The following is a 15,000-nucleotide window of genomic DNA, read 5'->3' as shown; positions in this document are numbered from 1 at the left end:
CGGGGAGTACGGCACGTTCTGAGAATCCACAGATACAGTAATGCTCTGGTATACTTCCATCAGGACGACATGGCTTGAGCCCAAAAAACGGATTTTGAGCGAAGCGAAAAATCTATTTTTGGGTGAGATGGCCATGTCGTCCTGATGGACCCGCCCTTCCCTTTCTATGAAAGGGCTGTAGGACCCCTCCCTACATACAGTATCTGTAGCACCTCGTGTACGCTACAAGGAATACAGATGGCTCCAGGACTGGCGCCAGACACGCTTACGAAACTGGAGAATAGGGAGCCTTGGGAGCGGCTCCCCTTTTTCTTTCCCGATTTCGTTTCTTGCCAATTGACCCCTCGATACATAATCTCTGTTTGGGGTGCAGATTGCCATGTGGCATGTCAAGAATACGTCCTCTGATATGTCGCGATATCCCTTTCATGAGGGATATTCGCTCCAGGAGTTAGAATTCTGGTACCTTAAGGTAAATTCTCTGGGAATATCGCCGTAGTTGTAATATACCCTAGGAAGCTATCCTATAGGAACTTCCATCAGGACGACATGGCCATCTCACCCAAAAATAGATTTTTCGCTTCGCTCAAAATCCGTTTTATATATATATATATATATATATATATATATATATATATATATATATATATATATGTGTGTGTGTATTATATGCTGTATATATATATATATATATATATATATATATATATATATATATATATATATTAGTATATATGGTATATATATATATATATATATATATATATATATGGTATATGTATATATATAAATATATATAGTATATATGGTATATATATATATATATATATGTATATATAGTATATATGGTATATGTATATATATAAATATATATAGTATATATAGTATATATATATATACATATATATATGTATGGTATATATATATATACATATATATATATATATATATATATATATATGTGTGTGTGTGTGTGTGTGTGTGTGTGTGTGTATATTATATACAGAGAGAGAGAGAGAGAGAGCGAGAGAGAGAGAGATGAGAGAGAGGAGAGAGAGAGAGAGGAGAGAGAGAGAGTATATATATAATATATACTGTATAATGTGTGTGTGTGTGTGTGTGTGTGTGCCTGCGAGGATTCTACCAATCGAGGTATCAAGAGAAATATAAGTTGATGACAAGTCATCCCATTCCGGTCGACCGCCAGGCAGGGACGTTTCCAATAGGCTGCCACAACCTCTAAAATCATTATTTTAATTAGGATTCCCCATAGGGAAATACTATTATTTTTGGTTGTATTATCACTATTCTTTCCGCGCATTTTTTTTTTCGCAAAAAATCTGAAATAATCATCATAGGTAGCCTATGGTAAGAATATGCCAAAGACCCAGTTTAAGTGACCTTGACATGCTTTTCAAGGTCACAGGGGCTTTTAAAGGCAAAATTTGTAAAATTTTAAATTTCCATTAGGCCTAAAGTATAAGCCGTATGGCTAAGGGCCTTATGGACAATGATACAGAGGTAAATCCCCAGATATTGCCCTACCTTAATGCAATTAGGTCAAGGTCAAGGTCACTAATGGCCAAACCGGCTCAAAACAGGTTTGTTTCCGAGATCTCAAAAACCGGAAGGCCCAGAGCCCTGATCTTAGTGGCATATGATGCCCTATATATTTATTTAAGGTTAGCTTAACTTTTGTAGCGACTGCTTAATTACTTTTTTTAATATAGATTTTTAACTATTTTTGACATTGCAGAAATCGTGACTTTGGCAATTTCTCCATGAAATACTGGTTTTTGGTCATAGCATGCTATAGTAAACTACCCCAAACATATGCATAAAACCTCCAAATCAAATGTCAAATTTGACCCTGATCCTCATTTTCAAGGTCATATGGCTAGTTCATGGAAAAAATTTGACGTGGGCTAAAAGTGATGTTTTGTTGTCACCCCCCCCCCCCCCCTCCCCACAACCATTTGCACATGCTCTTTCAGAATATGGGGTCATATTTAACCCGTGACCTTCACATAACCTTGTAAATGCCCATTGTCTTCAGGTTCAAAGGTCAATTTCTCTATATTTGTCATTTTTGCCTATGTTTACCTCCATATACCTGCTATTATACAGATAAATTGCTTTAGAATAGTTTGTTAACGTAACTCAAAATTTAGTCAAGGGGTCATTAGGCCAATAAACCATTACACAATATCTTCTACTGATTGACGAAAGCATTTCCACACCTATTTTGCAGGGGAATCCTCCGTCACTGGCTTTAGCCAGTTGCAGTCTAGTTGTATATTGGTTTCGTTTTCTTTTCAGAAATAAATCAAGTTCTCCATAGAAGCTACGGCTATTGGGTGGACACGGTCGTTCTCGGATGCAACAGCTTCGATGCTCTGCAATTTCTTTTGCAAAAATGGCAGGCTTATCGCATGGCCATGAGAAACATGATCGTCTTTTGTACCTCTTCCAGCACCGTTGCTTTGTTTCAGGAGGTTTAGGATATTCGTTCTTTACTGCTTTTAATAATGTCAATAATATACAAATCCTAATTCTAAGTTTCTGTGGTCATATCTTTTTGTTTTCTTTGCTTTTTCAAAAGTTTCTATGCAATATTATATTCCACTCATATGAGTTATTTTGTATTTCTAATGTTTTCTTTTTAATCCTAATAATATTTCTTTTTTTTTTCCAACCCTTCCTGTTTAATTTTTTTTTTTCTAGTTATAAAAGCCCTTTTTAGATTTTAACTATTTTCCTATTTTCTATTAGGCATATTCACTTCTCAACTCATTTTATTCTCTGTTCAGAGCTTTTCTCTTAATTAAAGATATTTATTCTGGTTTCCTTTTTTAATTGAGATTTCCGTTGTGTTTTAAGATTTTCTGCATTTTTATCTCTTTGAGTGTTGACAGTACATGCGAAATATAAAAGGTCTATGATGACAAATATCATACTCTGTGCAATGTAAATATAGTCTGGCATGAAAATCAGCAGATCAAAAGTAAATAACCAGAGAATTGGAGCAGTAAATCTTTTAATGATTAGTCATTAGGTCTGTCCCTTTTCTTTTTTCTACACGTGTCTTTACTTTTCACCATTGAATCTGAACTGATATCCATCTTCCTTGCTCTGTCCCACGAACTCAAAAACAAATTTGCCAAAAAATATATTAGTTACTAGCCCATTAAACAAGTTTTTCACCAAAAATTATATTAATTACTAAATAGATAAATAAAATGAGATAGAATATACATGCAGTACTAATTTTCCTATCAATTTAATTTTTCATTGCAGGTAAAAGCGAGAGCGATGGAGTCAACGACGGTTACTTGGTTTGTCATCTCACGGAACGATATCAAAAGTCAGCTAGAACAAGTACTGAGGGAAGGTACACAGGTAAGTATTCCCTCTCTCTCTCTCTCTCTCTCTCTCTCTCTCTCTCTCTCTCTCTCTCTCTCTCTCTCTCTCTCTCTCTCTCAGGGCCTATTGTAGAAAATATTCAAAATTGCTGTAATATTTTGGAAATGTTTTAAAGGAAATTTATCATCTTATTTTCCCATTGCAGATTTCCCTCTTTACTCGTCAAACAGAGACCAAATACGACATGGCGATCACAAAGGTTGATTCGTCAAGTAAAGTCAGGTAAGACACTCTCCTCCAGTTTTACTTCCAGTAACCTTATTGTTTTTTAATTGTTTATTTCATAACGACCGAATCCCCCAATCTTAAGTACTTGAAAAATAGATATCTGTTACAGGCTCGTGGTAGGGATGGCAGGTTTGTCCTTGCTAAGAAACTTTGACAGAATGTGTCCTAAAATACTAGTGGAATATTCAGATTTATTTCAGAAGCAGGTCTTCTGAAAGCTAATGAAATTTGATATGATCTATCTGTTGGTATGGTTTTAAATGGAATTTAATAATTTATATCATAAATAATGATATTTGCGTCAATGACCTTTGATGTCAGGATGCCAAAAACAAAAAAAAATCAATCAATCAATCGCAATTTATATGTAAATTATTATCCTAAAGACTTGGTCATAGGGAATGATTTGCATGGGATTTTCATTCCAGCAAATCATGCAACATATGAGTTGAACTCGATTTTTTTTCTGCACCATTCCCTTTTTATGACTCCTGTAACCCCGGCAAACATACACTTACAATTCCTTCAAATAGAAAATTATTTGTTCTTCATTATAAAGTTCAAAGTGTTTAATTTACGATTTTGTACATGAATAAGTCTTTAATAGTCTATGAAATATCTGTTTTGCTGGTTTTACTGTTTTTTTAAATATCTTATTTTGATTGTTCAGATTGTTTATTCATTTCCTTATTTCCTTTCCTAACTGTGTTTTTCCCTGTTGGAGCCCTTGGGCTTCTAGCATCTTGCTTTTCCAACTAGGTTTGTAGTTTATCGAGCAAAATTAATAAAAATCAGGGCCCATACAGTCATTGTAGGGGTCCTGATAATAATAATAATAATAATAATAATAATAATAATAATAATAATAATAATAATAATAATAATAATAATGATGATGATGATGATGATGATGAGGATAATAGTAATAAAGCAAAAGAAATATATTACGAAGGATTCTAAAAAGTGCAACGTGAATGTAGGATAACTGATCCCCTTCAAGCCAAACCATTTCAGAAAATGGAATAGTCAACTTTTCTTTGCGTTTCCTAGACCCAATACCCTAACCTTTTCTGTTATAATGTGACCTTGCTATCAATTCCCTTACAGAGACGTGCTGCATTCGGCCGCCTTTCGTTTGTTATTCTAACAAATAACAATGATTCAATAAAACTAACTTCTTTGGAAATTCAACCAAACCGATTTTTTTTCATTACCTAATCTCATCTTATCAAATCATCCAGATATTTACAAGAGGGTAAAAAAAATTTGTATTATTATATGAGAGAGAGAGAGAGAGAGAGAGAGAGAGAGAGAGAGAGAGAGAGAGAGAGAGAGAGAGAGAGAGAGAGAGAGAGAGAGAGAGAGAGACTACCGGGTAATATTTTTCACATGTAATCTACCAACCTAGTTTAGACAGACGCAGTGCGTATCCATGTATTTTTTTACCTTGTCCTTTTTGTATCGCCATTGGAATTACTAACATCCATATAAATCCCAAAACGTCATTAAACCCGGTTATAGGTCCCGTATTCTATAGACCTTGGTTCCATCAACTTTTAACGTATTATTACGTTGCAGTATATTGAATTGTAAGGTATTTCTTGTTAAGGGATATATGAGAAACATACGCTGTTGGTGATGGATATCAATATGAGAAGTAGGAACTCTAAGTAGAGGTTTAATAGACCAATAATCAAAATATGGGATTTTAAAGGAATTGGTGCAGTATAATTAATTTTGGATGATATGAAACAATACGTGAGAAAGGCGCAGAGGACAGGTGGCTATGAAATGTCCAAAGAGATAGAAAATTAGGATCTTGTCAAGATTAGCGAACCCAACATGTCCATATCAAGATTAAGGAACCCAATTCTCCACATGTAAAGAATAACGAACCCAATTTTGCACATGTAAAGAATAGCGAACCCAATTAACCTCATGTCAAGAATAACGAACCCGGTGATGGTTGGGTTCGCTAATCTTGATATGAAATGTTCTGGACTATGAAGGAAAAATAGAGATGGTAAATGAGAAAAAATATGTTGGAAATATAAATGATCACTTTATTGATGGAAGAAAAATATGGTGTATGTGGATGCCTGGCTGTTGGTCAACGAAGTGCGAGTGGTTCATGGTTCTGTGCTGGTAGTTTTGATTATATTTCTATAATCCCATTCATTGCTGTGAATAGTTGGTCCATGTCTCACTACTTTTTCTATTATTAGTAGAAGTGTGTCTTGATCTCTGTGTTCCACTATTTCCATATATCCCATTGCTGGAGATGTACTAGTAACAACAAAGCCAAAAACCCAGACTTGACGAGCAGGGGATCATCCTCGATGGTGTTTAGGTTTATGTGAAAAGCACGATTCATTAACTTGAACTATTATCCCAGGCCCACCAAGTTTTATAGGATTAAGCCCACGTGTAAAGAATAACGAACCCAATTTTGCACATGTAAAGAATAACGAACCCAATTTTTCACATGTAAAGAATAGCGAACCCAATTAACCTTATGTCAAGAATAACGAACCCGGTGATGGTTGGGTTCGCTAATCTTGACAAGATCCGAAAATTGTTAGTTAACAAGACGTACAAGATTCAGTTAGACAGAATTCTAAGGTACAAGATACCAAGGAAAAGAATAGAGAAAAGGAAATGCAAACTAGTAGATAATGGACGTAACCATTGAAAAAGAAACTGAAGAGTTGAAGAACAAAGAGAAGGGAAAAGAATATTTACTGAATGTCAAACTCAAGAAAAAGGCAAAAGACGAGACCTGGGTCAGTCAGGTATCATCAAAAACAGTGAAGGAAATGGTATTATATACGGCTGATGATATCAAACGAAGATGAGCACATTATCAAAGGTATCTTTTATGACAAAGAAACTGAAAGATGGGAATTGGGTGAGGCATTGAGATTGAAGAGACTTTTGATGGGAATGCAATCTATAGAAGTAAACGAAAGCCATCAATAGAATGAAGAATAGCATAGCTCCAGGTCCATCGGAAGGAAGGAAGTTGATAGAATACCAAAGGCGGTTCTGTTTCAGATAGTAGAAAATGCCATAAAGCTGGATAAGATGGTTAGTTACAAAGATGTAAAAAAAAAAAAAAAAATATATATATATATATATATATATATATATATATATATATATATATATATATATATATATATATATATATATATATATATAATATATATATATATATATAATATATATATACAGCCTGTAGCATGACAGAAATGTTTTTAAATAACAGCAGGTTTACATTGATGATCGATACGTAGCCAATTTCAGTTTGTGTTGGTTATTGTTGTATCAAGGGAAGGTATAACGAAAGAAAATGTATGGGAAAAGTCGTTTGCAAAAAATCTGGTAATTACAGCGCAGCTGATCAAGATTTGTAGCGATGGGTAAGACAGAAGCAGGCATTTCTTGAACTGGGTGGTAGGAAGTTAAACTTGGATAAAAGCTAATCCAGGTATATTATACTAAAATCAGTTCAGTGGTGATGAAAAGAGGAACAGAAGCTGGAGTGAACAGGAGTTGCGATTATTAGATAAATTTTTGTGATGCTGCGTGAGAGTCTGACAAAAGTAGAAATCAGATGTAAAGGCTAAGAGCATAGGGTAGAGATGGTTGATCGAGGGAGAAATAGCGAATAGGACTTAGGTGGAACCTGACAAGGGTGGAAGGTCAAGAGCAAGGCAAAAGATTATATAGTGTGATAAAGTCCAGAAGGTTTTGATAGAGAAAGGTTTACGATAGAAGACCTGGAGAAGCCTCACCAAGGCAGCTGATCCCTTATATATTAGTTTAGGGAAAGAGATGATTATGGATAACCACGTTATTTTTTACTCTTATGTGTATGTTTCGAAATGCTACTTATCCCTTAATCATTTTGGTAATCTTCAGGTATTATAGTGACTCATTGCCATGTAAACTAGACTAGTAAGGTCTGTAGCAAATTCAAGTACGAGTTGTTTTTAAGATTGGCCGTTGTTTTGTTTTAAGTAAGGACCTAACGTTCATCCCTCGATCTTCATCTGGTCTTGTGGTCAGCATGATGGGTGGAGTGATCCGTCTTCCTCAAAACCGAAAACAAAATATTTCCATTATAAAATATATTTCTATTTCAGAATCCAATCTGTTGGTATGTGGTGGACGGATGACAAGGGAACCCATAGCTTCACATCGCAACCTCTCTTGCAAGATTTGCCCTCTGTTTATTCCAGCTTCCACGGGAGACACTTGATTGTTTCAGCCAATAACAACTGGCCTTTCTTCGGCCTAAGAGTACTAGCTGATAGGAAGGCCGAACCCACTTCTGGAATCGACGTCAACATCCTGAACGCGCTGAGTCGTAAACTGAATTTCTCGTGAGTTCCATTTTCATTCGAGTTTCGTATTTCTTCCTAATTTTCCAAATAACATTTCTAATATATTACCTTTAAAGCTTTCAGTGTGTGTCACTGTGCGGTTTTTTTTTTTTTTTTTTTTCCGCAAGGAAATGTAAACCATATTATTAGGCAGGGCTACCTTTATATGACATGTGCAATATATATATATATATATATATATATATATATATATATATATAGGAATATACGAATAAGTAACCTTTTTTCATAAAATGACATTCACGGCACCTAAAGTAATGGATGTATGATTAAGAATTACTGTGCCAATATGGCGCAAAATTAGAATATGTCTCCCATTTCCACGAATTGAGCAGCTCTCTCTCTCCTAGAAAAAAAAATCTTAACAATTTCAGTAAATCGGTACCAGATTTTTTGCAATACAACCCTGGAAAATTCCGGAGGTAAAACAATCGTTGGTTCCTGTGCTCAAGTTGTCCCTAACTTGATCGAGTAAGATTGCTTCCAATTTCAAGGTCAATGTGACACAACACTGATGTTTGAAAATATGGAAACCTACAAATATGTAAATTGAATAGTTTGTTGTTACAAAATTTAAGGTTTTGAAGCAGAAATAAGTAGAACGAAAGTATCCAAATATTTCTTGAAATATTTGCCTAAGTATCTTGCAATACTTTTCTATCCATCATCTACTTCACGCTTCTAGTCCTCAGCCAATCCATATCTACTTGTTAGAAAATATCAAACATAAAATGCAGAGTAAAAATTTGTCTTGATATGGAATAAAATTATATAATTATTTCAACACCACCGCCTTTTTTATAAGTTTGGTACCATAGCATTGGTACGAATTTCTAAGATTACTGTATTTTTATTAGAGGCAAATGCTTCATAGAAAACTTAAGAGTGCAAAAGCTGTCAACTGATGGGTCACTTATAAAGGCTGCATGTACCTATTACCGTGGCTATTGTAATCATGCTCTTAACATTAAATCTGCAAAGTCAGAATATGATATTAGACTTGAGGGTAACGACCCCGCGCAGAAATTGTTGTTTGAATAATTTCAAGTCTGTTGTAAGGCAGAATTGGCCACACTGAGATTCAAATGCATACAAAAGCTAGTGAGAACCATAATGAAATGGGTAAACAATTACGAAAATTAATCATCTTCGTCAATAGATACATCCCTTACACTAACAAAGAACTCAAAAGGACTTGACTGCGATGTATTGTGAAAATCAAATGTTGCCGGCTCGTTTACCATCATTCAAGTTTAATCAATGTAATGGAATTATTCTCCTACGTTGGAAAAATGCTTATCGTATTCCGTAAGAAATAATTTGTCATGTTTTGCAGCTCCTAAGTTATTTTCCCATTTGGAATTATATACTGTAGGCACTGATATCTTCAGTTTGTTTACTTTCAAATTCAGTGATACGTATGATTCAGTGGTGGATAGCTTAAACATCTACAAATAATTAGATAGAAATAAGGAAGTGCTGACCTGGTCCGTGGCCACAGACATTGTAGAGTTGAGTCAAGATCCTTTAGATGACACTGATAGCTTGCTTGCATGCAGAACGGGGAATTATTGTGTATTTAGTTGCAATGTATATATTTTTTATGTGAAACAAAGAAAGTGTCTATCGCTATTTGATAGTGGTAAGTTTGGTTACAAAGTCTGCATTTTTAGGTGTCTTTCTTTTGGATTTGGATTAGTCACTGTTATTAGCAAAAGATAAATTTTAAACATTATCTGATTCACTAATTATGCCAAGTCCTTTACCAATTAGTCATCACGAGCAAAATTATCACCCAAATCTATTTGTTTCTTTTCCCTACTGAAGCTACCAAGTTGAGGTTCCCCCTGACAGGGCTTGGGGAGGACCCCAAAAGGACGGGTCAGTAACTGGTCTTATTGGAGTAGTTGCGAGGCAAGAGTCTCATTTTGCTATTTGTGAAATTACTATCACAGGTAAGGCCACGAGATGTCTTGCAAGCATTCACTTATAAAATTACTTTGCCATTGCAAATTTTCAAATGGTGATTATTCTTTTTTTCATTGAAAATTAAACTATTTATCGTTGGATATTTCTTATAAGTCGTAATGTTATGAAATTCAAAAGTTATCATCATCCTCATAATCGCATCAGATCTTATGTATTACAAGTTATGCAAAATGTAATTAAATCAGTATCACGTGAGCTACTTTGGTAATCTATTGCAATTTAGCATCTTCAAGCAAAATTTTGCAAAGAATATCATATATTCTATTTTGTGTAAACACGTACATAAATCAAAACACTCATGTTTATTGATGTGACACGGACAATCATCAACACGTTTAATCAAGCCACCAATATTAGGTGTTCTGTGCGGTTTGCCGACAAGATTCTATCAGATTAGTAGCTCATATTCTTTTACATCTAATACATAAAATGAATTCCAATAGCTCCTTATATAATATATCTTCATTTTATTTTCTTCCCTTATAATTATTAAGACTCGAGAGAAACGGTGGTCGACTTCACAACCTCTTACTGGCTGGAATCTCTGACTCTGGTGTCCCGGGCCCCTAAGGAGAGGGACCGGGCCATGGCGGTCTTCTGGCCCTTCTCTACATTGGTAGGTTTCAGATTAGTCTCAGCTGGTAAGATTTGCGATTGAGAAACCTCTGAGTGAACAAGATATTCTCGATATGGTTACCATCATATCTAAGTTACGCCAGAGCCTCTTCTAGAAAACGTTTTTATTTTAAACAGTTCGATAACATAATTTTCATAATTTCTCTCTCTCTCTCTCTCTCTCTCTCTCTCTCTCTCTCTCTCTCTCTCTCTCTCAATGTGGTAATTTCTTTACATACAAAATAGTAAATACATGGAACAGACTTCCAGGGGATGTAGTGAACAGTGGCACGATAAGCGAGTTCAAGAATAAGTTAGACAAGGTCATTGAAACTCTCTAAACACAAAAAAAGCAAATGGAGTCTCTGCGGGTGGACTAAACAGTCTTTGAGACATCCAAATCGTTGTAACACTCTCTCTCTCTCTCTCTCTCTCTCTCTCTCTCTCTCTCTCTCTCTCTCTCTCTAATATATATATATATATATTACTTTGAAATGAGATCGAGTAGTTATTTGTCCGTAATGAATAATCGTTGGTTAAGTCTCTGAAGGACTAGCAGTAACGAGGTAATTGATTAAGTAATTAAAATCAGTTAGTTCTGGATAAATCTTCAGCTATTTCCTTATATGAAATTTTGTGTTAATCCAGAGTCATACATTAAGAGTTTTCCTTAAAGCTTACGGAGAAGCAAATCAAATAAAGTAATGTTTATTGGAGCAGCTCTCCAAAGCATGTTAAACATACAGTATCTGTGATTTAAAGAAAAGAATTTGGTCTAACGGTATCTTCTGCCTAAAACTTTACAGTTTAGCAACTTGAAATTCGTCATCAACACCCTACCATACTAACAGGCTTCGGATTTTTATAACAAAGTCAACGTTTGCAAACTAATAAATTATCGTGGTATTTATACTAATAGTTTCACTGAACTGACGGTGAGTGCTTGCCTTTATAAATAGATAAACCCACAACCACATCTCATGCATTAGTTTTTCCGTTTATGCTTTAAAGATGTATATTAAATTAGCTTCCTTTCTATTGCAGGTATGGGGTTTGATAGGGCTTGCACTATTGTTGATAGGACCCGTTTCATTCGTTCTAAATTGGTTATTGGCGACCTACCTTGACCTCGAAGCGAAATACACTCTCGCCTCCAGTAGCTTCAATTTGTTCAGGAGTTTGGTCAATCAGGGAAATCGCCTCGTGAGCAGAGGATCGCCACTGAGATTCGTTTTCCTATTCTGGTACCTTTTCTGCTATAATATTTATGGTGAGTTATCTCACTTCATTCAACAGTTCATTGATTTCTGATTTTCCTTTAGTTTTATCATTTTTTCTTTTTTCTGAATGGTTTCTAAGTAACGCACGTAACATCAATACTTATTTTCTATTCACCCATTCCTTTTTGTTTCCAAGTCACAATGTTCTAGATTTCGATAGCAGAATATACTTCAAGACCCACATGCACTTATAAGCATACAGATTTAATTAAAACTTTCTTGCACGAAATTTTTCACATATCGTAGTGTAAAAGGATAAAATAGTGATTATTATTTTCAAACTTTTTTTTCTATTCTTCAACTGCCAATGAAATGATACACTACACGAAATTTTCAACCAAAATTCATATTCGTTGTAATTGGGACTCAGTAACTGCTAGAATTGCCACTTCAAATAACCACCTCTCAAAAAATGATGTCGGCCTTTTTAAAAACAAGAAATTTAACTTTTCTGTTCTGTTGTTTATCGCAGCCATGTACTCTGGCACCTTGACCGCTTACCTGGCGATTCCGACCTTCGAGCCTCCAATCGATTCGTTGACCGATCTCCCGATGGCCGCCCGAGATGGATTCACCATAGGGACCCTGAAGGCCTCAAGCACAGAACATCTTTTCCGGGTGAGAGATACAGCTTAATGCAAGAAAACTTTAAATTGAAACAGTTAAAAACTTGGCACATAACTTTTTCGGTCAATGATAAAAGTTAGCCGCTCAAAAAGTCAAGATGGCTTGACACATCACCTTTATTTCATCAACAGCAGTAAAATCATAATCTTACCAGGTGGCAGTTTTCTGACATATGACACAGAAATCTACCGCTCCCTTAAGCCAAAACACATTTGGTTACTTAACCACTGCAGCGTATGTGTTTACGAGCTTGTGTTTGTATCTGCGTTATTTTAATTATCTAATTAATCACTTAGTTTAACTAGTCTTTGCTTCACGGTGGCTCGCTTCGTTCACAATTTAACATTATCTCATTGCTCCTCTTTCATGGCAAGCGATATATGTCGCATACGCGCGTTTGCCAAGTTGACGAGTAAACCCGCATTCATTTCCTCTGTTCTCGTGCAAAGGCAGCACAGGAATAATATCCTGACAGCCATCGCGTGTTGGACACAATGGTTTCTAGCTGTTAGGTAGACCGGGAAGGGGGGCGGGTGTTCTGGGTCACATGTTGACATACTGCTACCAGGTGGAATGGGTCAGTAGTTTCATATACGAGGTCAGGCTTTTGAACCAGGAAAGGCAGATGCTTTAGAAATATTCACAGAATTCACTATTAAACAACTGATATTTTTAGGCTCACAATTCACGCATGTTGCCATTTTCACGAAATAAGGACCAAGTATCACTACTGAATAGCTAATCTTGTTTAATACGTCGTTCACTTTTCTTCTCTGAGAGATTTTGAGAGTCTAAATAGCCTTGTTTACTTTGAATTTAATAACACTGACAAATCATAAGCTCATCTAGCACTCTAGTCAAACTATAAAACTGAAAAACAAATAGAAATGAGTAATTCATTTTATTCTAATTTAGTTTCAAAATATTGGCAATTTCATTGGCGTTAGCTCGCATATGTTCTTTCAAATTACCTTAAAACTAATTCGACAGCTTTTGTTCAACGGGATTCTTCCCAGAAGTTTCAAGTGAGCAAATAGTGATAATAAATGGTAGTTTATCTTGCTTTTAATCCATCGCTGTGATCGGCTGATGAATTTCGCCATCAATAAAATTGACTTCTGTTTTATCTCTGTATTGTGTACTAATGGTTAGCCGTTTATAATTCTTCAGTTTTATCCTGGTAATCCAGTCCAAAAGTTTCCCCTTAAGGGTTTCCTTTTTATATCACTTTGAATGAAGTTGCTTCTGCATTCTGATTTTGTTTTACTCAAAACTTTCAGAGAATATTATGTTATGAAAGGTTCATAGTGGCCGTAGATGATAGCTCATATAAGCCTAATTTAAGTTAACGATGAAATTGGTTGCATTTATCTTTTTCAATATCGCAAAAGCTTTAATAAATCCTTTTATTAGTGTCGTAACAATTTGTAATGAGTTGAATCTAATCGACACAAAAAGATATGTGATTTGTTTTGTGCGGGAAACTTCGCTTATCACACTAATGATTTAAACATGATTTAGACTAAGTATAAATAAAACTAAAACTAACCAAATCTGTAATTTCAAACTTTGGCCTCTTCGAAACGGGTCTCTTCCAGTACGCTGATTCGGGGATATACAAAGAAGTGTGGAGCTTATTTGACCCCCTGAAGAGTCTACTGCCGACTCCTGACGAAGGTTTTGACAAAGTAAGTTTCTTTTATTTCAATTACTTTTCTTTGTTATATTTTCCATACTTTCTTTCAACATCAGGCTACATTTCCTTTTTACATATTTCCCTTTTTTATATATATTTTATATGTAGTCTAGCTATACGCACTTGTGAGAATTAAGACTAGTATTCTCGTTTAAAAATATTCAATGTTATGGAACTAATATTTGCTAGTACAGCTGGTAGAAACCAAATCCATAGATCACATTGATACTGGTTTCAGTTCCTATCAAATATTTGATTTACTTATCTATCTATCTTTATTTTCCATCACTTGGTTAAAAGCTGATAAATTTACAACTGGTGTGAGATCAATATGATTGGATTCTCTCTCTCTCTCTCTCTCTCTCTCTCTCTCTCTCTCTCTCTCTCTCTCTCATAGCCTGATGATTGATGAAGAAGAAAATAGGTAATGCAATCGCAATACTGGAGAAATAACCCTTTGTAGCCAAGATCTACAAAGAGACACTGAAGATTCTTTTTTATGTTTCATTCGCTTCCTTAGATGTGTTTAATTTCAGGTTTTGGCCGAGAAATTCGTGCTGATCAACTCCGAGATGAACGGCGAAATAAGAGCGACTGTCCGGGGCAGAGACAAATATCATTTTGGCAGAGATACTTTCTATCCGCACGCATACGGCATCGCCTGCAACAGCGGAGCTCCTTTCAGACCGAAATTCGATATCCTGTAAGTTCCAATCATTGGTAGGTGTGCGAG

At 35.3% G+C, this 15,000-nt stretch overlaps 2 protein-coding genes across 2 annotated transcripts in view; both read left to right on the top strand.

Moving 5' to 3' along the window:
- The window catches only part of LOC137641217 (uncharacterized), a 14,129-nt gene extending 3,904 nt beyond the window's left edge, over positions 1-10,225 (top strand). Inside the window, exons 3-8 of the mRNA XM_068373654.1 lie at positions 2,320-2,495; positions 3,298-3,399; positions 3,569-3,645; positions 7,800-8,039; positions 9,888-10,015; positions 10,194-10,225. Of these exons, the coding sequence (XP_068229755.1) occupies positions 2,320-2,495; positions 3,298-3,399; positions 3,569-3,645; positions 7,800-8,039; positions 9,888-10,015; positions 10,194-10,225 (755 nt within the window). The remainder of the gene's footprint in view (positions 1-2,319; positions 2,496-3,297; positions 3,400-3,568; positions 3,646-7,799; positions 8,040-9,887; positions 10,016-10,193) is intronic.
- A 322-nt stretch (positions 10,226-10,547) lies between these two features.
- Positions 10,548-15,000, top strand: part of LOC137640630 (glutamate receptor-like) — a 13,655-nt gene continuing 9,202 nt past the window's right edge. Inside the window, exons 1-5 of the mRNA XM_068373134.1 lie at positions 10,548-10,665; positions 11,709-11,934; positions 12,417-12,562; positions 14,170-14,259; positions 14,804-14,970. Of these exons, the coding sequence (XP_068229235.1) occupies positions 10,636-10,665; positions 11,709-11,934; positions 12,417-12,562; positions 14,170-14,259; positions 14,804-14,970 (659 nt within the window). The 5' untranslated portion in view covers positions 10,548-10,635. The remainder of the gene's footprint in view (positions 10,666-11,708; positions 11,935-12,416; positions 12,563-14,169; positions 14,260-14,803; positions 14,971-15,000) is intronic.

The sequence above is a fragment of the Palaemon carinicauda genome, chromosome 5 (genome assembly GCF_036898095.1).
Source record: "Palaemon carinicauda isolate YSFRI2023 chromosome 5, ASM3689809v2, whole genome shotgun sequence".
NCBI classification, from domain to species: domain Eukaryota; kingdom Metazoa; phylum Arthropoda; class Malacostraca; order Decapoda; family Palaemonidae; genus Palaemon; species Palaemon carinicauda.
This window is presented reverse-complemented; position numbering and strand designations above follow the sequence as displayed.